The sequence below is a fragment of the Macaca thibetana genome, chromosome 5, assembly GCF_024542745.1.
Source record: "Macaca thibetana thibetana isolate TM-01 chromosome 5, ASM2454274v1, whole genome shotgun sequence".
NCBI lineage: Eukaryota > Metazoa > Chordata > Mammalia > Primates > Cercopithecidae > Macaca > Macaca thibetana.
The window spans coordinates 16,961,853-16,988,493 of record NC_065582.1 but is presented as its reverse complement, the minus strand read 5'-3'; the positions used below and the strand labels follow the sequence as shown (position 1 = coordinate 16,988,493).

The window sequence follows — 26,641 nt, the reverse complement described above, 5'->3', positions numbered from 1 at the left end:
AGCTTGCATTCTCCTTCCTCCTGAAAGCTGCTTCCTCCACCCCGGAGGAGAGAGTTTCTCAGTCTTTCCCTGGGGTCAGACACCGGTGGAATTAATGAAGCAGGAGGGAAAGAAAATGGCAAGGAGATCTCAGGAGCCCTCTTTGTGTAAGGAGAGTAAAATCCACAATAAACTCAGGAAACTCATAAAGAGAGCAGAAGAGAATAGCAAGCCTTTGTATTAGGCACAGCTCTTTGTTTACACTGAAAATAGAAACAGGCAAACTAAATTGCCTGCAGGTTGCCTTTCTCCTTCCTTATTCTTTCTTCCTTCATGCAGTGCTTAACTATGCAAACATCCGGATCCTAAAAGGACATTAAATATTGCTTGATGGAGTCTTAAAATCCAGGAGTAACCCAGAAATGTTTACAAAGGGTGCCTGAGAAACTCCTAATTCTAAAAGCATTGCAAGTTTAGTATTCCTCAGATAAAGGTAACCAGAGCCTGTAAACCTTTCCTAAACTAAGTAAAACATTTCTTGATCCCAAAATGTGAGCAGCGATTTGGGGATGTTTTCTTGTATTATTGGCATTATAGACCACATTAGAGATAAAATTCATTACTAATAAGGAAAAATCTTTTTTTTTTTTAGCATTGCCTTATCCCCACTTACACAATTAAAAGGGGGTGTGTGTTAACAGAGCTTGTTCAGATAATGAGCTTGCTCACTACTTAAACTTTCTGTCCCCGTGTATCTTTTCATTCACTGGACTGTTATCTGCATCACGTACCTGGGGGCTTTTTTTAAATGAATGTTGCCTCCTCCATTTTGCAGAAAGCAATGAGAATGGCAGCACTGGAACACCTGCATTATATCAATAAAGGGATTGAGAGGAGACGGAAGCTCAAGAGCTAGCAAATTTGAATTTGTACATCCAGTTATTGCCTGTGTGCCCCCTGTCCCCAAACTCATATTCATCTTCTCAAAAAGGCAGCTGAGAACCCAGCACTTTTGACTGCTTTTTGTTTTCTTTTGTTATTTCTCTTTCCCATTAGAGGTTCAATGTGAGGGAATTATGACTCTTCTAGTCACTGTGTGTGCGTGTGAGCAGGGGGTATTATTTACTGTGCACTAAAATATAATTTATTGTGTATGTGTTTCTCCCCAGATAGCTACATTATTGGCTACTTGACAAGCAACCCCATATACTTATTATCTTCAAAATCCAAGCACATAGCAAAAAGCTCACCACAGAGCAGAAAATGAATGGATTGCTTTTTTTTAAAAAGTGAATGACCGATTGAATGAATGAATGAATGAATACATTTATTGTCTCTAGTTGAACCTGCTTGTAGGCTCTACATAGTGCCAATAGAGCCTACAAATTCACATTCCACATTGGCAACTCCACCTGCTATTGTTTGATTTGGGACCTGTTCTATTTACACAATGAATATATACTGAAATATAAACAGAAATATCTTACTTCTGTATATTTTGGGTTGTAACCATTCACCACGTATTACAATAGTCTTTTCTTTTCTTCCTGACTTCTCCAGGACAGAACATTATTCCATCCTGTGAGCAACAGCTGCATGGATTGCAACCCCGCAGAGAAGAAGATTTTCATGGCCAGATGTGACCCTCTCTCTGAGACTCAGCAGTGGATTTTTGAACATATTAATATGACTGTTTTAGAAAAATTTAACCACCATGCCAGCTCCTAGAAAGAAGGAAGGAAGAAAAAGTGATTACCTACAGATTATAAATGAAATTTTAGCCAGCATCTGGGTCGAAGGAGTCAGGAATAACATTTCCTCGATCCAGGAAGGCTGGTTTAAAGATTTGTAAATGCCATGTCAAAGTAGGTTGTTTTGAAGAACTTCCTGCATCTGAAGAACTTGGCTGAGAATCTCACCAGCTGCTTCTGAGAACTCGAGACTAGCAGTTCCCTTGCTGGCCAAGGGCAAAGATAATTTAGGGACTTTTCAAAACAACTGCTGAGCTAATAAATCCTAGCATTTCTCAGGTCAAATCCTGCAGTAGTGAGTAGCTATGAATGGATCCTATTAACTGGGTGGGAGGGGGGTGAAAACGGAGTGCATGACTGCTCTGACAACCTGAGGATATCACAGGTTTAGAACTAGCCACGCTTAAAGGGTGAGCTGTACTCTTTGGTGCCATTCTCTGACTAAGAATGGGTTAAGCAGGTTTAACCCTTAAAAGTGCTGCAGATGATTTCAGAGTGCTCATACTATTCTGTTTTGTTTTGTTTTTTTCAGTGAGGGTGCAATATCTAATGTAAGACTTCAATTACATAATGAAATGGACATCCAGTGTTCCCATTCTTTCGTTTACATTTGCCTTTTTGTTTTTTCAGAGCAAAGGTTTTTTATTGTTTGTGGAAGTTCACCTCCTTGAATCCACTGGATTTCTAATTCAGTGCCCTTCTATGAATCCAGTTAAAAACAAAAACAAAAACAAAAATCTGTGCTCTCAAGTTACTCCAAAGAAAGATCTCACAGAAGCAGCAAAACCATATAAGATTTAGGAGAGGGACTTCCCTGGGAAATCTATTTTTACTTTTCTATTATTTTTAAAACCTTAAAAGTCTGATATTTGTCCAGTCATAATTTTTATTAAGCAAGGAAATGGAGTGAGGTTGATGTAATTAGTTTAGGAGATTCTTAAACCCAAATAAATCTACACTCCAAGTGATATATGAAAATGGCTTGGTTCACTTCAATTCTGTTTAATCAGTGGTGGGAGCATACAAGTGGTTTCATTTGTTCGTTTGTTTATTTGGGTTTTGCTTTTGTTTTTTATTTTTTTTCTCGTTGTCATTCTTTTGTAGTGTTGATATTAATGACATTCTTTTATTTGGAAGCTCATAAAAGGAATTACCATTAGTAAAGTGTTTCTGACACCATTTTCTGTTAATGGGACAATATTTCAGGGATGAAGAAAGGAATGCTCTGAAAACTAAATGGAACAATTAATCCTTAAAACAATTTTTTACTGTTCAATAATATCAAGATGGGGGAAGAATATACAGGTATCAAGGTGGTTCTCGAGAAAAAAGAATCATGTTTATGACACATCTCTTAAGTTTTTTCAGTATAAAAGTGTTTTAACTTTGCTTTCTTTTTGTTTTTTGTTTGAAGTTGGTTTTCCTGTTAATAAAAATTTATATAACATCTTGGATCTAGAGCATTAAATTTTAGAACTGGGAAGACTCCTAGGATCCAATCCCTTTGCTTCTTCAGATGAATAATAAAAGCCCAGAAAGGCCCAACTCCTGGCCAGGCTGATGTCTTCTGGGCCGTATTCCTGTGTTTTTTATCTTGTGCTGTGTTGCCTCACTCTGTTACCAAAGCTGGTTCTGGATTTTACTGTGATTTAACTTGAGATTTCCAATCACTAGATGAGAAAACTATGCCTCCCTGGGGATGCCCACTAAAGTAATATCCACATTCAGAAACTGTAATACAGTACATGAAGCCTCTTCTTGTACATGTTCATGATTTTGTTATCTCCCTGAAACCTAATGAAAATGTCTAGTTAAACTACCAGGCCAATAGTTGGGGAAGAGTTATTTCATTATCTTTACTGATTTTTCAAGCATTCTTTTGAAGAGCTACTTTTTTCTTTTTCTTTTTTTCTTTTTTTTTAAATTATACTTTAAGTTCTGGGATACATGTGGAGAATGTGCAGGTTTATTACATAAGTATACACATGCCATGGTGGTTTGCTACACCCATCAAACCCTCATCTACATTAGGTATTTCTCCTAATGCTATCCTTCCCCTGGTCCCCTACCCCCTGACAGGCCCCAGTGTGTGATGTTCCCCCAGTGTTTGATGTTCCCCTCCCTGTGTCCATGTGTTCTCGTTGTTCAGTTCCCACTTATGAGTGTGAATATGTGGTGTTTGGTTTTCTGTTCCTGTGTTAGTTTGCTGAGAATGGTGGTTTCCAGCTTCATCCATGTCCCTGCAAAAGACATGAACTCATCCTTTTTTATGGCTGCATAGTATTCCATGGTATATATGTACCACATTTTCTTTATCCAGTCTATCATTGATGGGCATTTGGATTGGTTCCAAGTCTTTGCTATTGTGAACAGTGCTGCAATAAACATATGTGTGCATGTGTCTTTATAGTAGAATGATTTCTAATCCTTTGGGTATAGACCCAGTAATGGGATTGCTGGGTCAAATGGTATTTCTGATTCTAGATCCTTGAGGAATCGCCAGACTGTCTTCTACAATGGTTGAACTAATTTACACTCCGACCAACAGTGTAAAAGTGTTTCTGTTTCTCTGCATCCTCTCCAGCATCTGTTGTTTCCTGACTTTTTAATGATCGCCATTCTAACTGACATGAGATGGTATAGCATTGTGGTTTTGATTTGCATTTCTCTAATGACCAGTGATGATGAGTTTTTTTTCATATGTTTTTTGGCCGCATAAATGTCTTCTTTTGAGAAGTGTCTGTTCATATCCTTTGCCCAGTCTTTGAGCGGGTCTTTTTTTGTTGTAAATTTGTTTAAGTTCTTTGTAGATTCTGGATATTAGCCCGTTGTTAGATGGATAAATTGCAAAAACGTTCTCCCATTCTGTAGGTTGCCTGTTCACTCTGATGATAGTTCCTTTTGCTGTGGAGAAGCTCTTTAGTTTAATTAGATCCCATTTGTCAATTTTGGCTTTTGTTGCCATTGCTTTTGGTGTTTTAGTCATGAAGTCTTTGCGGATGCCTATGTCCTGAATGGTATTGCCTAGGTTTTCTTCTAGGGTTTTTATGGTTTTAGGTCTTATGCTTAAGTTTTTAATACATCTTGAGTTAATTTTTGTACAAGGTGTAATGAAGGAGTCCAGTTTCAGTTTTCTGCATATGGCTACCCAGTTTTCCCAACACCATTTATTAAATAGGGAATCCTTTCTCCATTGCTTGTTTTTGTCAGGTTTGTCAAAGATCAGATGGTTGTAGATGTGTGGTGTTATTTCTGAGGTCTCTGTTCCCTTCCATTGGTCTCTATATCTGTTTTGGTACCAGTACCATGCTGTTTTGGTTATTGTAGCCTTGTAGTATAGTTTGAAGTCAGGTAGCATGATGCCTCCAGCTTTGTTCTTTTTGCTTAGTATTGCCTTGGCTCTATGGGCTCTTTTTTGGTTCCATGTGAAATTCAAAGTGGTTTTTTTCTAATTCTGTGAAGAAAGTAAATGGTAGCTTGATGGGAATAGCATTGAATCTATAAATTACTTTGGGCAGTATGGCCATTTTCATGATATTGATTCTTCCTATCCATGAGCATGGAATGTTTTTCTATTTGTTTGCATCCTCTCTTATTTCCTTGAGCAGTGGTTTGTACTTCTCCTTGAAGAGGTCCTTCATGTCCCTTTGTAAGTTGTAGTCCTAGATATTTTATTCTCTTTGTAGTAATTGTGAATGGGAGTTCACTCACGGTTTGGTTCTCTGTCTATTATTGGTGTATAGGAATGTTTGTGATTTTTGCACACTGATTTTGTGTCCTGAGACTTTGCTGAAGTTGCTTATCAGCTTAAGGAGTTTTTGGGCTGAGACAATGGAGTTTTCTAAACATACAATCATTTCATCTGCAAACAGAGATAATTTGGCTCCCTGTCTTCCTATTTGAATACCCTTTATTTATTTCTCTTGCCTGATTGCCCTGGCCAGAACTTCCAATAATTTGTTGAATAGGAGTGGTGAGAGAGCATCCTTGTCTTGTGCCAGTTTACAAAGGGAATGCTTCCAACTTTTGCCCATTGAGTATGATATTGGCTGTGGGTTCGTCATAAATTTGAAGAGCTATTTTTTTAACCTTCTGTCACAGAGATATTTTGTATAGATCAAGAGATCTTGAAGCATTCAAGATGCATACTGGAGAAAATCAATAGTGAGAAATTAACCTGTGTGTTGAACAATTCCAGAGAATGAATGAAGATTTATCTCAAGTGTTCACAGAGCAATCTTGTTGTAGAATTAGATGAGCCAATAAAAATTCACATTATGTCATTAAACAGCTGACTGCTATTTACAATTCTATGAAAGAGACAACCCTGGGTTCTGCACCCTGCAAAGTTCAGATTTGCAATGATCTTGTAGGATGCTATAATCATGGAAAGCTAGCCATAACATGTTTGGCTCTGTCCTTTGAGAAATCCTGAATATATTGTATTGTTTTGGTGTGATACACAGAGGTCAACCAAGATTGGTCTCTTGATCTCTGAATAAAATAATGTAATATTTTGGGGCATATTCAAGGGTGGAGGGTGAGAAGAGGGAGAGGATCAAGAAAAATAACTTACGGGTACTGGGCTTAATACCTGGGTGATGAAATAATCTGTACAAGCAATCGCCATGACACAGTTTACTGATATAACAAACCTGCACATTCACTCCTGAACTTAAAATAAAAGTTTTAAAAAATTAAATTAAATTGTTTAAATGTAATATAAAAAATTAATTTTTTAAATTAAGGAACACTTGAGACATTAAGACCAAAATTAAAACTCCAAACTGTCAAGCAACTGTTAAATGTGTGCAAATAGGAAACAAATAGAATGAAATGAAGCCTCGAGAATCTACCCTTAAGCCAAAGGACACAACATTGCCAATAAGCACATCTGAGAAGGCATTTCCACTCCACTGAAGGTTAAGACTGTTTACCTGAAGCACCACTACTACCATTCTGAAAAGCAGAAAACTACGTTTGTTGGTATGTTTATTTAACAAAGGGGACTGAACAATCCTCAGAAACACTCTCTTTCCTGGAAATAACATGATTTGAAAATTGGACAGTAGGCCGGGCACGTGGGTCACACCTGTAATCTCAGCACTTTGGGAGGCCGAGGCGGGCAGATCATGAGGTCAAGAGATTGAGGTCATCCTGGCCAACATGGTGAAACCCCGTCTCTACTAAAAATACAAAAATTAAATCCCAGCACTTTGGGAGGCCAAGACGGGTGGATCACAAGGTCAGGAGATCGACACCATCCTGGCTAACACAGTGAAACCCCGTCTCTACTAAAAAAATACAAAAAACTAGCCGGGCGAGGTGGCGGGTGCCTGTAGTCCCAGCTACTCGGGAGGCTGAGGCAGGAGAATCATTTGAGCCCAGGAGGCAGAGGTTGCAGTGAGCCGAGATCGTGCCACTGCACTCCAGCCTGGTGACAGAGCAAGACTCTGTCTCAAAATAATAATAATAATAATAAATAAAAATAAATTGGACAGTAGAGTACTGACCTACCCTTTTATCAGAATGGGAGGAAAAATCATAATCTGGCCTTGGAAATTGCTACTTCTCCATCATAAGACATGGTTTTGCCAGAATAATTAATTTTTAAAATTTTTTTTATGTACTTACAAAGAAAAAGCTCTGCTTTAAAGCAATCATGAACTAAATGTAGGACTTACATACACTTTTTTCAAGGCTGGATTAATACCCTGCCAATAGCAATGTACTGGCTTCTATGTCTACTGGTATTTACTTAAAAACATTAATATGATCAGATAACTGTTTTTAAAAGTATTCACTACATCAGAAGCCTCAGGGAGTAATGCAAGTTCCAGAATTGCTTTACTAATTGATATCCTAAAACTTTATACAATAAATGAATAACAGAAAATGAAAATTGACTTACAAGCAATGAAAGAGTGTGTTAGGCCCGTTCTTCTCATGTTTCTTGGAAAACATGAAACCCATGCCAACACTTGACATCATTTCCTTTAGTAGCAATGTTTTAAAAGAAGATAGACAAATATAAATAAGTAAATACCTACTATTATTTTGTGCTTCTTCCTCTCAGATGAAAAACTTTTATTTCTATCTTTTTATAACTATCTCCATAAGGAAATAGTGAGAAAAGAATGTTTTCTTGGAAAAATAAGCTCTATGAAGTTTATGGCTGACCCATCAAAAGAGTTAGTGCCCCAGGCACAGCGGCTCACACCTATAATCCCAGCACTGTGGGAAGCCAAGGCGGGAGGATCACTTGAGCTCAGGAGTTCAAGACCAGCCTGGACAACATAATGAGACCTTGTCTCTATAAAACATTTTTAAAAATTAGCTGGGTGTCATAGCACATGCCTGTAATTGCAGCTACTGGGGAGGCTGAGGTGGGAGGATCACTTGAGCCCAAGAGGTCGAGGCTGCAGTGAGCCATGATCACACCACTGCACTCCAGCCTAGGTGACAAAGTGAGATCCTGTCTTAAAAAAAAAAAAAAGAAAGAAATTCAATCACATTTTGATTACAAAGCTGGCTATCCCGCAGTCATAAAGGGCCCCACCTGCCACTGTGGGACATTCCTGGCCCAGGATATCACACATCTAAGGACTCAGAAGAAAGTTGATGATAAGGCTATGCCAGCTGTGCCTTTGACTTCTTGTCTTACTGCAGAATCTGCCCCAGAACTAGGCAGTTCTCCTGACCTTCCCCTGAGGAAGAGTGCTAGGTTATATTTTTTCAGAATTTAGAATCATCCTAACAATATGACATTGTGAACATTGATTTATCCCTAAAAACTCATTTAGTAAAATGTCTTTAGGCTTGTTACCCTGGCAGGATTATGAGGCTGCAATGCGATTCCATAAACACATGCTGGAGATATGCTGGAAATAAGGCATTTCTTATAAATCATGAGAAAGAATGCCTCAAAGGGAAAATATTTTTAAGTGATTCCCTATGATTCTGGAAGTACACATAAATGGAGATAAGTAAATTATATCTCTCAATATGGGGCACACTTCATTCTCTCCCTTCACCTCATCGACCAGTCCTGCTTCTGCCATCATTCCTCTCAGATGACACCACCAACTGTAATTACTCTCCATGTGTGAAACGGTGGCTGAGGACACTGAAGCGTGACGAGTGGCCAGTCTTTCCCGCACTGCCAACATTGGAAGATTGCTCTTTGATTTATGTCTATAGCCTTTGCTTGCAGAACTGGGAGCTGTTTGCAACTCTATTTGGTAGACTTGACATTGACCTGAAGCTTTTATTCATAGTCACTCATCTCTGAGCTTGACATACCAGACTGGTGTGTCTGGTACTGCAGCCTCTCGGCAGACAACAGCTCAGGCACACGTTTGATGCTTCACTTCAGAGAAACCTGGAAACATTTCTTCCATCCCTGTTGCCTGAAGTTGCCTGCTTCTGCCTGAGGCACAATAGCTTCCTAGGCTTTCCGCGGGCCTCTGCTGTCCTTCTTTGCTCGTTCCAACGTGGTGATCCAACTGACCTCAGTACAGAAAGGCTGGTTATATTTCAGAATCTTTTTGCCGATGAGTTTATTCTGACTTTACTCACCTTGAGAGGGCTATTCATAACTAAACAGCTTAGATGCTGGTTTACCTATATTACTTTATGCCTATGCTTGTTGTCCTGTGTGATTATTAATAATGTCCCTTTTACTGTTTTTCTTTTAATTTTTATTTTTACTTTTATAATTTTTGAGAGGGAGTCTGGCTCTATCAAGCAGGCTGGAGCACAGTGGTGCAATCTTGGCTGACTATAGCCTCTGCCTCCCAGACTCAAGCAATTCTTGTGCCTCAGCCTCCTGAGTAGCTGGAATTACAGGCATGTGCCACCACGCTTCACTAATTTTTGCATTTTTAGTAGAGACGGCGGGGCGGGGGGGGTCTCACCATGTTGGCTAGGCTGGTCTCAAACTCCTGACCCCAAGTGATCCACCTACCTCGGCTTCCTAAAGTGCTGGGATTACAGATCTGAGCCACTGCATGCCAGCCTGTTTTTATTTTTTAGAAACACGGTCTTGCTCTGTCTTCCAGGCTGGAGTGTAGTGGTGCAATGTTAGTTCACTGTAACCTCAAACTCCAGGGCTCAAGTGATCTTCTCGCCTTGGCTTCCCAAAGTGCTGGGATTACAGGTGCGCACCACCACGCCTGGCCCCCTTTTACTCTTAAAAGTGTCCTAATTTTAATAACAAATTAAATACTCACCCTATTTATAGTCCACGTGCCTGTTTCTTATTCCTGTAGGAAAAGAAAACGTATTTTGCTTATTAAGGCTTACAGTCTACAAGAAATCAACTCGACTTATTCCTTCCCTTCAAACAGGACCAGACCAAAATCAGCTTCTTGATGACTGTGTATTGCATTCACATGGGTCTTTACAAGTTACTTAATGAAAGCTTTGTAATCAAGAGTTATATATCCACCTAAATCCCTTTGCTGAATGAAGTCTAATTTAAATGATTTTTTCATAATTTAAAAAATTTATTTGAAATCAATGCAGTCATTTTATATTTTTCCAAGCTCAGAACAGTGGATCTCCAACATGGCCTATTAACCACATTATTAATTCTCAATATTATGGTAAAGTATAGATAGATAGATGATAGATAGATAGATAGATGATAGATAGATATATAGATAGATACATACATACATACGTACATAGATACATAGATACATAGATATGTAGATACGTAGATAGATGGATGATGGATGGACATTCTATTTGAATTACTACTTTTGTTTTTCAAAGCAATTTTATGTGTATTGTCTCACTCCACACTTATAAAAACCTCTGCTGTCGATAATATTATAATCCTTATGAAAAAACTGAAGGACTCAGAGTGAAGGGGCTTGCAAGGGGCTAGCAAGTTAACAGCAGAATCAGGACTAGCTAGATTCAGGCCTTCTAATATGTAGGCCTCTGCTCCTTCCATTCTCAATGGTACTTTATACCTCACTACAGGGTCATTCACCCAGAGCAAAGCCAATATGAGTTGTATGGAGGTACCTCAAAGTAGTAAAATCACTCACTCCTTGGAGACTTCTGTTTTTAACCGCTTAATTATGTTTGTTCTTCTCTGTACCTGTGTGTTTTTGTTGATTTTCCCACAAGCTTATTAAAGTAAGAAGTGAATCCAGGATTAGTCCTTCTTAATGAGATTTCCAAGGTACTTTTAAGAAAAGAAGTGATCAATTAAAGCTATTTGCATAGCTCTAGATGATAAATCTAAAAGCAAATACTGTGTTCTTGGTAATTATCAATGAGTTCAGTCCTCAGGGAGAGGAAAACAGTCATTAAGCAAAGAATTTGTGCTCACTTCGCAGTAAGACTCCAAGCTGACCTTCTTTTAATAGTCTTATTTCTGAAAAGTTGTCAGGCGCATTTCTTAGCCATGTGAGACTCTCTGTCTGCACTGATGTGAATTCTCTCCGGCAGTTTTTCTCTTTTGAGGGTACAAGTTAAACATGTGTATTACTAGGCCTTTTGGTCTGTTTGGGCTGCTATAACAAAATATCATACACTGGGTAACTTAGAGATAATAGGAATGTATTTCTTACAGTTCTGGAGGCTGAGAAGTCCGAGATGGAGGAGCAGGCAGATTCAGTGCCTGCTGAGGCCCCAGTTTCTGATTTAAAGATCACGTCTTCTCACCGCGGCCTCACATAGTGAGGGGGCAAGGGAGCTCTCAGGGGCCTCTTTCATAAGAGAACTAATCCCAATTATGAAATCTCTGCCTTCATGACCTCATCACTTCCTAAAAGGTCTGCCTCCTAATACCATCACCGTGGAGGTCAGGATTTCAATATATAAATTTGGGGGGTAGTGACACAAACATTTAGAATATAGCAGCAGGTCTTACCTCAAATCTATTGTATCAGAATTTCTGGGTTAGGCCACTAGATACAGAAAATTCTATTATCAAAGAGATAAATAATTGCTTTGTGCCCCAGTTCCTAATATCCTACCACTAGCAAATCCAAGTTAATTATCTGACATGGTTGCTCACAAGTAAACACTGCAGATGTCTGGAGGAATGATCAGTTGTAATCCGAAGCTATTATAAATTTGCATTGAGAGAAACATGCCTAAGAACATTTTATTTCAAGAATTCTCTAGCTTTTATTAGGTCAATGATTATTAAACCTTAGTGTTTAAACACCTGGAGGTAATGTTAAAACACAGAATACTGGGCCACCCCTTAGTGATTGAAATGAGGCTCAAGAATTTACATTTCCAACATGTTGCTAGATGATGCTGATGGTCTGGAGTCCACGTTTTGAAAGCTATTGGTCCAGACCAGTGGTCTCACCACTTTGAAAATATCTTCTTAAAGATAATTTTGTTAATGTTGCATCTGTTTAGAAAGCATTAGTTATGTTTAAGAGGCATGTATTGGAAATGATAATAAAGCCCCAATACACTCGAAATTCAAACAAGTGTTAATTTAATCCAATAAATATTTATAACTGGAAGAAAGTTTCTCCCATAAATTATTTAAAGCAGGATCACAGAATTTGAAGACCAAAAATAGGCAGTATTATGGTATCATAGTAAATATCTTTTCAATCACTTAAATTTCTCAATTAAAGTATAACAAATCCATCAAGACCCTTACTTTAAGTGCCTGGTATTGAGTCTCACATTAATAATTTGATATTATTGTCCCTTTCTCTATGTTCTTAGTGAACTTCATTCTACTGTAGAATAGAAGTGAAAATCAAAAGAAGGCATAGCATGGTGAACTGATTTACTCAACATTGTTTTTCAGTGTATTAGTCCTTCTGCCCCTAAACCATGCTTTTTCTCAAGTTTTGTCTTGGGAAAGGAAACATTAATTTCTGATGGCAAATAACCAGCCAACACCATTTCAAATACATTGTGTAAATACAGTTGAGCTATGGTTCCCCCCGTCTTTGAAAAAATACTACAAGTTTAATTAAAAGTCTTTTAAGCGTAACAATATCTCACTATGCTCAACTCAGTTCACTAACTTTGTTAGAAAAAAGTTACAGAAGGTAAGGAAAAGCTTAGAATTTCTGCTGTGTTTTAACTGTGGTTCTCTCAGATTTGTAACTTTCTTTTCATTGAAAATAAACACTAAGACCTTCTTTAAAGGTCATTTCTACCTCATCCTCTGTCTTCTGAAATAAAAGTTAATTTAATTTTTTTCTTTTCAGTTTATTTAAATTTCAGCCTCTAATGGCACACAGAGTAAATCCTCCACACTATTTTTTCCAAATATTTTTCTGTTATTTTTGTGTATACTAAGGACGCATGAAAGAGAATGTATGGGAAAGGGTGTTTCACTTTACCAATGTTTGCTATTCAAATCTCTACCACCCAAAAAATTGTTATGGAATTTATAGTGTGGTTTTGCACTGATAAACCAAGCCATGTGTTCAGATTTTATGGTGAAAAAAAATGCAGTAGACGCAAAATATCCTATTAGGGTCAAAACCTAGACAGTGCATCTCAAATCAAAAGGATAAAATTACATGATCAGGACTTTCAATTTTTGTTAAAGATAAAGGGGGCATTGAAGGCCTGTCTAACACTCCCTATTCTAGTAAAGAATGGATGAAAGGAGGTGGGAAAGTGTGTACGGGTGGGGTTGGAAGAGAGAAAGAAACAGTCATGCTTTATTGCTTACGACAATTTTTTTAATGTCCTAGAGGAAGCAGCAGGGAAGTGTCAGAGTGACTGAGATGTCAAAGAAATAATCTCACAAAAGAAATACTGCATTTGAAGCAAGGAGCCACTTCTCATTAATGTCTACCCACTAGCAAATGGTTGGGGTCAGAAACACATACATTCTCCAAACTGCCTTCAGTCAGAAGACAAGGATTTATCGAAAAACAAAACAAAACAAAAAAAAACAAAGGAGCTCAAACAAGTATTAAACAACTATGCAGAGTCAGTCATTGAAATGTTTAAAATAAAACAATCTTTGGGGCAATTCATCTGGATAACAAATGCCTCTGCTTGAAAAAGGGCCTGGAGTTGAGGTTCTTTTATTGTGAACGACAGGAAGGACTTAACTGGAGGAAAGCTAATGACCTTGTTTCTACATTCCTCAGACATCAGTCGTCTGCCAGAAAATCGCCTATGGGGTTGAGGCAGTGACAGTTTAAAATGGCCAGGGAGAAAGTCTACAGAGAAAATGAGCTGCAGCTTCAGTGGCAGTTTCTAAAAATGTTGGTGAATATTTCCGCTATAGAGCAAAGCAATACACATTGCACTATCTGCTACCAGAGCTAAGCCGCTGGCCAAGATGCTAAGCTCTTTGAGAAATTATTCTCTCTGTTTTAAAAAATTCTTTTCTATTTCCATCGACCCCGAGTAAACTTCCTCCAAGTAAGTTAAAACATCAGATGAGTGAAATTCCTTTGGTAAGAAAATCAAAGGATCTTTCTTGTTGGAGTAAAGAAAAATGTTAGAACAGCAAAATCCCCAATCTTCCCTCATGATATATACTTTGTGTGTCTCTTCTCCCAAACTAGGATAAAACTGTTTCCGACAACATCAGGAGCTTGGTCTTTTGCTCTGAGGGCGCAACATTCTCTCTAGATTTATTTCAATAAATGTTTGTTGAGTACCAACAAGAGTGAGTTTTTGCATTAGACTAAAAAGTATATGCAACTAGGGAAAAAAGACTGGTTAGTCGTCAAAAAACGACTGCTACAGTCTTTCTTTCCCATTTGAAATAGGACAAATATTCAGTCCCTCTAGGCCTTCTTATAATTGTGTGAAATATGATAATAAACATGAAATTGCTTCATAACTTGCAAAGCAAAATGTAAATGAAAGAGTTTGGTATTTAATGAAACCCTGTCCTCCAGCAGCGTATAGTCTAGCAAAGTGCTTCTTAGGTAGGGTAGCCATATAATCTATTGTGCAAACCAGATAATTTTTTAGGGGGAAATGAGGTGTTATTTGTAATCATAGAGGAAACGCAGGTGAAAATCAGGACTGATTTTCTTCTTAAAGACATTGAACAAAATACTCATGGACAATATGAAATATTAATCCAGAGTCAACATGTAGGATCAGAGTCAACATGTAGGGGCTCACAAAGTAGGTTTGGGTTTGAGTACTTGGGTTACTTATTGAAAAGTCCTAGGCCAGGCATGGTGGCTCATGCCTGTAATCCCAGTACTTTGGGAGGCCGAGGCAGGCAGATCACCTGAGGTCAGTTGTTCGAGACCAGCCTGGCCAACATGGTGAAATTCCGTCTCTACTAAAAATACAAAAATTAGCCAGGCATGGTGGCAGGCACCTGTAATCCCAGCTGCCTGGGAGGCTAAGGCAGGAGAATCACTTGAACCCTGGAGGCAGAGGCTGCAGTGAGTTGAGATCACACCATTGCACTGCAGTCTGGGCAACAAGAGTGAAATTCTGTAGAAAGAAAGAAAGAAAGAAAGAAAGAAAGAAAGAAAGAAAGAAAGAAAGAAAGAAAGAAAGAAAGAAAGAAAGAAAGAAAGAAAGAAAGAAAGAAAGAAAGAAAGAAAGAAAGAAAGAAAGAAAGAAAGAAAGAAAGAAAGAAAGAAAGAAAGAAAGAAAGAAAGAGAGAGAAAGAAAGAGAGAAAGAAAGAAAGAGAGAGAGAAAGAAAGAGAAAGAAAGAAAGAAAGAAAGAAAGAAAGAAAGAAAGAAGAAAGAAAGAAGAAGGAAGGAAGGAAGAAGGAAGGAAGGAAGGAAGGAGAGGAAGGAAGGAAGGAAGGAAGGGAAGGAAGGAAGGAAAGAAGAAGGAAGGAAGGAAGGAAAGGAAGAAAGAAAGAAAGAAAGAAAGAAAGAAAGAAAGAAAGAAAGAAAGAAAGAAAGAAAGAAAGAGGGAGGGGGAGGGAGGGAGGGAGGGAGGGAAGGAAGGAAGGAAGGAAGGAAGGAAGGAAGGAAGGAAGGAAGGAAGGAAGGAAGGAAAGAAAGAAAGAAAGAAAGAAAGAAAGAAAGAAAGAAAGAAAGAAAGAAAGAAAGAGAAAGAAAGAAAGAGAAAGAAAGAAAGAAAGATCCTTAGAAATCATTTAGGCTATGTGGTTCTATCTTGCTATTTTTAAGTTTGAGCATGAAGCTTTATCTAAAGTAAAATTGTTTGTGTGCTATTACAGCTAGATTATAATATCTAGGCTATTCACTGCTTGAAAATGTCCCTACAACCTTTATTCATCAATCATGGTATCAAAATAACATCATAACAACCAGCTTAATTTAGAGTATATAAATAACATATAATGAAGGTGCTTTAAAAACGAAATACAGTCTTCTACTCTGTTTTGATATGCAATTATATACACTTAATTAAAAAGTAAAGAAAAAGTGAAAGTAGAATTCACAAAACAATTGAATTGTCAAACACCTTCCACAATATTAAAATTGTTATTTTGTAATTTGCTTTATGTATATCGCCAATAAAATTGTGTTTCACGTGATGAATGAGGATTTTGGAAGGAGATTGCTGTCAGGGAATTTAGCAATAAAACAAAGCAGTGAAGAAGATACTAGCTTTTTATTGCTAATTTACTTCCTTGGTTTTGCATTGCACCAGGGGTAATTCCTCTATCAAAGTGTGGTAATAATGTCTGACAGACTTACCTGATAAATGTGCCCCATCTTCAGAATGTAGGATAAGCTGTGTTTGTTCAATTTTACTGCATCCTGAGACAAATAAAATTGGGGAAAAGCTGCCATGAAATGAAGCTATTTTCTACAGAGTTTGTTCTTGACAAGCTGTACTGCAGCCCCAGCCACAATAAGGAGACAATGACTCATCTGGTATATAGCAAAACAATGAAAATAAAATAAACAAACAAAAACAAATATAAAGTTCCTAAATGCTATTCCAGCAACAGACCTGTAAAGAGATATCAGTTAATCTAAAATATGTATATGTTAGATGCTTAACTTTTTTTTGTTGGATAGATGAACGAATGGCAGGAATAATGCCTACTTCAATGCACTACTTTCAATATTTCCCATAGTTCAACCTATAAAATAGAAGGCAGAGAGAGAAAGAGCTAGATAAAATAAGAGGGAGAATGAGAGAGGAAGAAAAGTAACAGAGAGTAAATGAAAATCTGCACTCAAAATCATAAGGAATGTATCTTAACTGAATATTTTGATTGATGTGATGCATTGTTTTAGAATCACTGCTCCAAGGAAAAAATTGAGGCAAGAGGAAAATATACCCCATTGGGCAGTGGGCAGGAAAAAAAAAAATCTCTGTCAAAGAGCACAAATCTTATTTACAATGGAACTTTAATGACTCTAAGCTGCTTTAACTCCCATGTAGTTCCCCCATTGGAAGAAGATTATGAAAGACTGCTCTCCTCTCTCCCAGCACACACTGATGTTGTTACCCCATTCTAAATGAGTATGGTAATGGCATTCACTAGGGATTATCAACATTTAGAGAAAAGAGTCTGAGAAAAAGAAAAAAGATCCAATACAAGCTGAGAAGAATACAACTTATCTATGGAGCTTCTGTGGATGGAAATGGCAAGTATAGATATTAATATATTACATGAGTCACTCGTGGTAGAGATTCACCTTAATGGCTTAGAACTCAACAAAGCTGAGGCAGAGGGACCCATTGTATAATAGTTTTAGGACTCTTCACTGCTAATGGAATAAGCTATAACCCTTTCCAAAGGAGCCCTAGAGCACCAGAATCACAGGGAGACAAAAAATAGTAGAAACTATGTATTTTTTCCCAGTATACTCGCATTTATCCACTTATGAGCAGGAATCTGTGATTTGAAAGCTTTCCAGAGTGACCTTGATTTCTAAAACTAATTAAGCAACAAGAAATGCATGAAACTGAGAAAGGAGACAAGTCTAAGGTGAACATTGGGCTATAATACAATCATAAAAGGCTTCAGAAATAACTGAAGAAGGACGACTGTTCTTGACCTATAACTTTACCTCATTTTGCTTGTACTGCTGAATCACATAAATGGAAAATAAGCAAAAGCAGTGGTTGTTGTAATTACTTTTATAATAGTGATGATTTTGACCTGATGTGAATTAATATTCTTAAACTTCTTCAAGGTATATTGCATTTGGCCAATTCTTCTTATTCTAAATCACCACAAAAGAACAAGGCTTACCATACATCTTAGCAAAGCTGTTTTTGGTTTTTGTTTCTAATTCCTAAGGTCATCAACTCTAATCTTACAGAAGTTAAGCTTTGTTCTAATTGGCTATATAATCAGGGGTAAGTAACCTAATTTCTATAATTTAGGGCACTTATTCCTACATTGCACTGTACATTTTTCCTTATAAGTAGAAAATTACGTTATTTTGTAATAATAATAAAGTCAAAAAGGGTGTCCATGTTAAGCTATAAGAATTCAATCTGGAGAACATGGAGCATATTTTCCCTCACTTGGAGGGCTAGGGTAAGAGTAATTATTGGCAATGTTAGACTGAACAAACAGTATACTCCATAAAAAATGAGATGGCCAACAACACTATTAATTGCATAAGATACTGGCTCATTCATTCATCAAACATTTATTGGTTGACCCTAATCATGCAAGTTTACAAAAACCTGCAATACAGCTTCAGGCAAAGCTTTCTCCTATGAAGAAACTTTTTACATAATAAAATTCAGGGAGAAAATAGTCAAAGGCATACTTAGTAAACCTTGCCAGTAGGGCTGAAAATCTGTTTCCCAATTGAAAAACCACAGCCAGATATCATGTATAAAGGAAAGTCATTCTCAGTAATCTTACTCTCCCTTTACTATTGTTTTTTAATAGATGACTGAAGATTACTGAGAGAATAAGCTCAAAAGAAAAAGACAGAAAATGTTGAATATGTTTGAAGTCTTTAACCCTTATAAAATAAAAATATCCAGTCATCTTCACTATAGGAAGGAAACTAGTAACATACATCTTTGGGAGTAGAACACACCTCGCCTTCCTTTTCCTAAATATTCCCTTCTGGCTCAATTAGCTGATAGAGGAGAGCTATTTCACCCTTGGAATTCTAACAAGGGGGCATGGGAAGGGCAGCAGTGCTCCAATCCTTGTTGGGTCCACCCCTGGATCTTGTTCAGGAATTAGGGGTGTCACAATTAATTCATTCATAACATATAAAGCTCCAAAGTTTCTACATTTTTAATTGAGCTAAAGTAATTTCATTTTTTCCTAAAATAATATCATTTTCACTGCCTTGTACTCTGTTATGCTTTCTCAGTAGCAGGAGAAGGGATTAGAGTTACAGTTAGTCCTGAGAATTGAGGAAAACCCTGGTTCTGACTATAGGACAACATCAGACACAGGAAGGCCACCCATCATCGTCACAAGGGAACAACACGGAACAGATACCACAGGGAATTCCTGGTGATTTAGTCACCCACCTTTCCCCACTTTGCCTCTTGATATCTCTGAGCTCTAAGGGTGGAGAAAAGGGAAAGAGATAGAGGTCAGTGCTTCCCTCCGAGGGAAAGTCCTGAGAAAGCAGTGCACAGCCATTGAAGGTCCGAGGCCATTCACTCTGTACAACACACTGATAAAAAACAAACCAGTGAAAAATAAAGTCTAGTTAACTCAGGCAAATGCTTTTGAAAAATTCAAATTCAAGCTCTTAACTATCAAATATTAACTAACTAGGAGGCAATTGCTCTACCAACAGTGAGCTGGCTTCCATTTGCTTTCCCTGGCTTCAGATTTCTCTTCAAAGAGACATATTAAACAACGCACTGATATTTTTCAACCTGGCAGGAAATATGCCAGCTGCACCAGCCATTGGAAAGGGAAGACTATTATCCCAATTGCCAATTTTAACCAACCCAGTAAGTAAATAGCCTGGGCCTAATCTTTATAGGCAGTTAAACTGTGCAGTGCTTGATAAATACTCCTGGGTGGCTGTGGTAAAGCAAAACAAAGAATACTGCTGGATAACAAGACAGCTGTAAAAATTAACGTTAGATCCCAGAGGAGATAGGAGTTTCCGGATCACAGAAGCTGTCTGTGACAAGAGAGATACCTATTACAAAAGAGTGATGGTTATTAAAAGAACAATAAGCCACTGCAGCTACATTTAAGACATTCTACAATCAATTTTAAGATAAGTAACATTGCCTGAAGTTAAGTACAAAAGATAACAAAATACAAACCCCATCCAAATGTATCAAAGCCTTGCAATTAACTTCTCATTACCAGAAGAAAACGTTGTATAAAATGGCTATTGAAGAAGGATATTGGTCCAGGAAGGCAATAGTGGAGTTTGGTGGGTCAGACCTTGAGTTTTCTACAAAACGTATAGCCTCTTTTTTCCAGTGTAAAAATCCTTGCCAGAAGCAGGAAAAATCTATATGCTAATCATATTTCCAATTGAGCTCAAACTGAAGGAAGTTAAGAGGAGAGCACAAATGACTCAGAGGGCAAAGAGACTGACGTACAAAAAGAAATGATTAAAAGATTCTCAAATGGCCAGCTCTGCTGAGTAGCGACCGAGAGGAGACGTGATTGTCATTGGAAAGTGTCCACAGAGTAAACAACAGTCAGAGTCATTACTGGGCTGAGTCGAAGGACTAAATTGGGGTAAAATTAAGGACAGAGAGATTTAAACTGAATGTCGGTGATGAGAAGGGCTGCCAGATAGTGAAACATCTCCCCAGGGTTAACCATGAGACATCCTCTCAGAAGGCTTTTAAAAGTCAGGCTCTACCATGAACCGAAGGAGCCTTTTTCCAATCTAAAGGAATGAAAAAAAAAAAAAAAGTCTCTCCTTAAAGAGCAGGATTATATTTTGGGAGGGGGGCAGGAATAATTATCTAAGGTTTCTCCTAGAGAAGGAAAAGGTTGTGGTGGGAATCAACGAGGGAAGCTCATTTTAGAGGAGGTGGGGAAGAAAGCAGGAAGCATGAAAAAGGGAAGGTCACCAGCCAGCAGAAAAGAGGTAGGAAGCAACACCCTGTCTAGACTCCAGAAAAACAACGACAGAACCATGACTGGCAAACACTTCTGCAGTGGTTTTGTGCTGAAAGTGATGGCACAGGCATCTCCCTGAGCTCATCAGCACGACGTGGTTTTTCCTAGCAGTAGCCTCAACAGTTGGTGATAACCTACTGTATAAATTCCTTGTGTCCTTAAGCTAAGAAATTAATTCTCTAAAAACCATAGGAAGCTAGTCTTTGTAGTATTTCCTATTTTTAACTAATGGTACTTAACAGAGTAGTGGTTTAGAATACAAGCTTGGCATCAAGCGGATCTCGGTTCAAATTTCAGCCCTATTTACTGTGTGGCTATTGGCCCACAATATAGCCTTTCAATGACCCAAATTGTCAGCTGAAAATGGGGTGATAATATATACTTTTAGCAGTCAGTGTTCTTGGTTGCAAGAATTACACTGGAAAACTTCAGCAGAGGAGGAATTTATCGGAAGGATATCAGAAAGCTCATAGAATCAACAGTAGAGATGAGAAAATGGGTGGGAATTAAGGGAGGTAGAGCGTACTGAGCCATGGGCAAGGTTATGCCACAGAAACTGCCTGGTTAGGGTGCCACTGTATGAGTTGCTGCTCCCACACACTGTCAGACTCTGCTGCCACTGGACATTGGATGCTGTTCCCATCCGCTCTGTGTCATCATCACAAAGTGAATTCTAAAAGATCGCTGCATTTTGTTTATCTTACTTAAGATTCTCATTCAACACTGGGAGCACCTGACTGGCCAAGCCTCAGCCGCAATGCCTGTAGCATAGCTGCCAGGGAAACAGAGAAAAGGGAGTAGCTGATCCTTTGCATCTTCTTTAGTGGAATGCAGGATGCAGTGTCCCATGGAGATTCACAAAGTGCATGCTTTCCTCCATATAAGAAAGAGGTTCGGGCCAGACGCGGTGGCTCAGGCCTGTAATCCCAGCACTTTCGGAGGCCGAGGCAGGCAGATCACGAGGTCAGGAGATCGAGACCATCCTGGCTAACACGGTGAAACCCCCTGTCTACTAAAAATACCAAAAAAAAAAAAAATTAGCTGGGAGTGGTGGCTGGCACCTGTAGTCCCAGCTGCTGGGGAGGCTGAAGCAGGAGAATGTCATGAACCCAGGAGGCAGAGCTTGCAGTGAGCCGAGATTGCCCCACGCACACCAGCCTGGGAGACAGAATGAGGCTCCGTCTCAAAAAAGAAAAAAAGAAAGAGGTTCCAACACTGGAAAGCCAAAAAAAAAAAAAAAGGACAAACATCTTTCCTAGTTCACATCTACGTCTGCCCAACTTTGCCTACATTCTTCTTCCCCTAATTAAACTTCCAAAAAATGTTCACACCTAACAAAACACAATGACCCTTATATACCGAATAACCCTCTCCCAAACAGAAAACAAGACATCAGTTCTCACACCAGCTGGAATCCAGGCTGTCTGAATGATGTTAATCCCTCTAAGTTGTATAACAATCTCACCTTGATATCCACCAATGAACGAACCAAATTGTGACATGAGTAGCTCTACCTTATGGTTTTGGAAAGACAGAGGAAATAAAAAGAAAAACAGCAAACATGCAAGTATCTGTCTAACCCGTATCTGTCAGGTTCTGAGCTCAGAAAGTAAGAGTTCAGATAGGAGATGTTATTTATACATTTGACAGCAAAGAAGGAAGTACAGATAGGAAGAAAATCAGTGGTCATTCTATTTATAATTGGTCACTAGGCCATAGCTACAATTTTATTTCCTCTTCCATCCCCTTTGCTGCTCAGAGTTCTTTTCCTAGTAAGGCCACCCAAATCTTTATTTCTGAGAGATATAGGTCCTTTGGGGGGTTCTGCCTATATAGAATTGCAGTAGCCCTCCCTATTCAATGTCACCTCTGGTTGCAGTAGAAGAAAATACCTCAGAATATGCCCCCAATGTCACAACAGAAGCCCCCTTTCACTTTGAAGCTCAGGATCAGTGACCACAACCAACACCAAAGTCCTCTATTCCAATGGCAGAAGGAGACCAAAATGGTCATGTTGCAGTTTCCAATTCAGTAGAACCATTGTTCTGTTTCCTGGAAGACACACCCATCCCTTGAGTAGTTAAGGTTCTAGCTGATAGCAGCCAGGGTCAAAAAACTAGAAGCAAAAATTTCAAATTGGTCATTAGGTATAATTATTTCTATTCCTTGGTTCCAAGATACCTGTATTCAAACTGGATGAAGCATCATAAGTTAGCCTAAGAAAATACAGTTAATATCAGCTGTATACAGCACCTTGAAAAATGTTATATCCCAGCTGGTATTATAAATAAGTGTTTAACACACATTTCAACAAAGTCAGCTGCTTTTGAGTGATGGGAACCATGTGAAGACCAACAAATAACTGAGTATAAACCCATTACCTTCCTTGATTCACTACAAAGTGAATTCTTGGTCAGAAGCAAAATTGTGTGGGATAGTGGTAAAATTCATGATTATCAGAAACCAAATCACTAGCCAAACCATTACCCATTGATCATAATATGTATAAATCCTTACATCATGCTGCACTTTTTTCCAGACTTCATGGCTAGTCGATAGATACTGTCCAGAGTTCTTCCCGCTGGAAGGACTTGCCTTCATCACTCTTTCAGGATCAGGCTGAGTGGGGCTGTCCTTGCGCTACACTTCACATCTGGCTTATGCCAGCTAGGGGTTCAGAGTGCCAAGTCAAGCTCAAAGCGTTCCCTCATTAAAATAGTCATAGAGAATCACCATTAGGCCATACACGTTTACTCAGTTGCAAAATGGGTTTTACTAGATTGTAAGGTTGAAATGGAATGTGCTTTTGAATCATTTAGTCCAGAGTCTGACATATAATAAATATACCCAAGTGCAAATAATTATGATTGTCAAAGTAATTTTTAGGTAAGAGCCAAAGTGTTTAGATAAGGAAATGAATTCAAATATAGGTTTTCCTGAGTCTACGTATTTAATAAATAAGAGTAGTCAACACATAGATTAATAGATACATATTTAGCATCCTGTTATTACTGAAGTTACGTATTTTAAAGCCAATTAATTGACGCACACTCTCATTCTTTAATAAATTACCAAAGGAAAATAATACAGGTCTATGATATCAACTAAAAGGAAAAAATTCTAATCATTTCTGGTTACTATGAGGCTTACATAAAACATCGTATAACTATAACAGATTATTTTAAGAAGATAACAACTTAACATTGATTACATAAAATAACACTACACTTTTACTCCCCCCACACACATTTCATGTGGGTTTTGTTTTTTTATTTTTATTTCAATAGTTTTGGGGAACAGGTGGTGTCTGGTTGGATGGAAAAGTTCTTTAGTGGGTGATTTCTGAGATTTTGCTGCATCCATCACCCGAGCAGTACACACTGTACCCAGTGTGTAGTCTTTTATTCCTCACCTCTCTCCCACCCTTTCCCCCAAGTCCCCAAAGTCCATTATATCATTCTTATGCCTTTATGTCCTCATAGCTTAGCTTCCGCATATAAGTGAAAACAGACGATGTTTGGTTTTCCATTCCTGAGTTACTTCACTTAGAATAATGGTCTCCAACTCCATCCAGGTTGCTGCAAATGCCATTGTTTAATTCCTTTTCATGACAGAGTAGTATTCCATGGTGTATGTGTCCGTGTGTGTGTGTGTGTGTGTGTGTGTGTGTGTGTCTGTGTGTATCACAGTTTCTTCATCCACTCAGTCAATGAGCATTTAGGGTGGTTTCATTTTTTGCAATTGCAAATTGTGCTCCTATAAACATGCATGTGCAAGTGTCTTTTTTATACAATGACTTCTTTTTAGGAAGAAACCTATTCGTGGGATTGCTGGATCAAATGATAGTTCTATTTTTAGTTTTTGGGGAATTTCCATACTGTTTTCCATGGTGGTTTTTACTAGTTTGCATTCCCACCAGCAGTGTAAAAGTGTTCCCTTTTCACCACATCCATGCCAACATCTATTTTTTTTTGATTTATTGATTATGACCATTCTTGCAGGAGTAAGGTGGTGTCTCATTGTGGTTTTGATTTGAAATTCCCTGATAATTAGTGATGTTGAGCATTGTTTCACAGGTTTCTTGGCCATTTGTGTATCTTCTTTTGAGCATTGTCTATTCATGTCCTTTGCCCACTTTCTGATGGGATTGTTTTTTGGTTTTTATTTTTTTTGTTTTTGTTTTTGTTTTGCTGATTTGTGTGAGTTCCTTGTAGATTCTGGATATTAGTCCTCTGTCAGATGCATAGTTTGTGAAGATTTTCTCCCACTCTGCGGGTTGTCTGTTTACCTTGTTGATTATTACTTTTGTTGTGCAGAAGCTTTTAGTTTAATTAGGTCCCATGTATTTATCTTTGTTTTTGTTGCATTTGCTTTTGGGTTCTTGGTCATGAACTCTTTGCCTAAGCCAATGTCTAGAAGAGTTTTTATGATGTTATCTTCTAGAATTGTTATGGTTTCAGATATTAGATTTAAGTCTTTCATCTATCTTGTATTGATTTTGGTATAAGGTGAGAGATGAGGATCCAGCTTTGTTCTTCTACATGTGGTTGGCCAATTATGCCAGCACCTTTTGTTGAAAAGGGTATCCTTTCCCTACTTCGTGTTTTTGTTTGCTTTGTCAAAGATCTGTTGGCTATAATTATCTGGCTTTATTTCTGGGTTCTCTATTCTGTTCCATTGGTCTGTGTACCTATTTTTATACCAGTACCAAACTACAGTATAGCCTTGTAGTATAGTTTGAAGTCAGGTAATGTGATGCCTCCAGACTTGTTCTTTTTGCTTAGCCTTTGATATGGTTTGGCTGTGTCCCCACCCAAATCTCATCTTGAATTGTAGCTCCTATAATTCCCACGTGTTGTGGTGGGGACCAGTGGGAGATAATTGAATCATGGGGGTGGTTCCCCCATAGAGTTCTCATGGTAGTGAATAAGTCTCACGAGGTCCGATGGCTTTATAAGGTGAAACCCCTTCCACTTGGCTGTCACTTCTCTCTTGTCTGCCACGATGTAAGACATGCCTTTCACCTTCCACCATGATTGTGAGGCCTCCCCAGTCACATGGAACAGTGAGTCCATTAAACTTCTTTTTGTTTATAAATTACCCTGTCACAGATATGTCTTCATAAGCAACATAAAAATGGACTAATACAGTCTTGTGTTGCCTATGCACGCTCTTTTTTTGGTTCCACATAAATGTTAGGATTATTTTTTCTAGTTCTGTGAAGAATGATGATGGTATTTTGATGGGAATTGCATTGAATTTGTAGATTGCTTTTGGCAGTATGGTCATTTTCACAATATTTATTCTACCCACCATAAGTATGGGATGTGTTTCCATTTGTTTGTGTTCTCTATGATTTCATTTGGCAGTGTTTTATAGTTTTCTTTATATAGATCTTTCACCTCCTTGGTTGGTTATATTCCTAAGTTATTTTATTTTATTTTGTTTTATTTTATTTGTAGCTGTTGTAAAAGGGGTTGAGTTCTTGATTGTTTCTCAGCTTGGTCACTATTGGTGTATAGCAGTGCTACTGATTTGTGTATATTGACTTTTTGAACAACAACCGTTGGATTTTCTCTTTACTGATTTGATGCCCTTTATGTCTTTCTCTTGCCTGATTGCCCTGGCTGGGACCTCCAGTACTATGTTGAATAGAAGTGATGACAGTGGGCATCCTTGTCTTGTTCTCAGAACGAATGCTTTTACCTTTTACCCAGTCAGTATAACGTTGGCTGTGGGTTTGTCACAAATGGCTTTTATTACCTTGAAGTATGTCCTTTTATGCTAATTTTGCTGAAGGTTTTAGTCATAAAGTGATGCTGGGTTTTGTCAAATGCTTTTTCTGCATCTATTGAGATAATCATATGGTTTTTGTGTGTAATTCTGTTTATGTGTCACATTTATTGACTTGCATATATTAAACTATCCCTGGTTTAATATATGGTGGATAA

The 26,641-nt window shown here is 38.1% G+C and overlaps 1 protein-coding gene and 1 long non-coding RNA gene across 3 annotated transcripts in view; one reads left to right on the top strand and one right to left on the bottom strand.

Moving 5' to 3' along the window:
- GALNTL6 (polypeptide N-acetylgalactosaminyltransferase like 6) overlaps positions 1–3,177 on the top strand; it is a 1,210,113-nt gene extending 1,206,936 nt beyond the window's left edge. For both annotated transcript variants that reach the window (XM_050792469.1, XM_050792470.1), the window contains one exon: positions 1,540–3,177. In XM_050792469.1, coding sequence (XP_050648426.1) covers positions 1,540–1,707 — 168 coding nt within the window. In that variant the 3' untranslated portion in view covers positions 1,708–3,177. The remainder of the gene's footprint in view (positions 1–1,539) is intronic.
- LOC126955654 (uncharacterized) lies at positions 1,611–20,171 on the bottom strand. Its single transcript, XR_007726013.1, has 5 exons — positions 19,874–20,171; positions 16,345–16,407; positions 9,962–9,994; positions 7,642–7,724; positions 1,611–1,703 (listed from the first exon to the last, which is right to left on the bottom strand). It is a non-coding gene; the product is annotated as an uncharacterized LOC126955654 (long non-coding RNA).
- Positions 20,172–26,641: the final 6,470 nt, after the last annotated feature.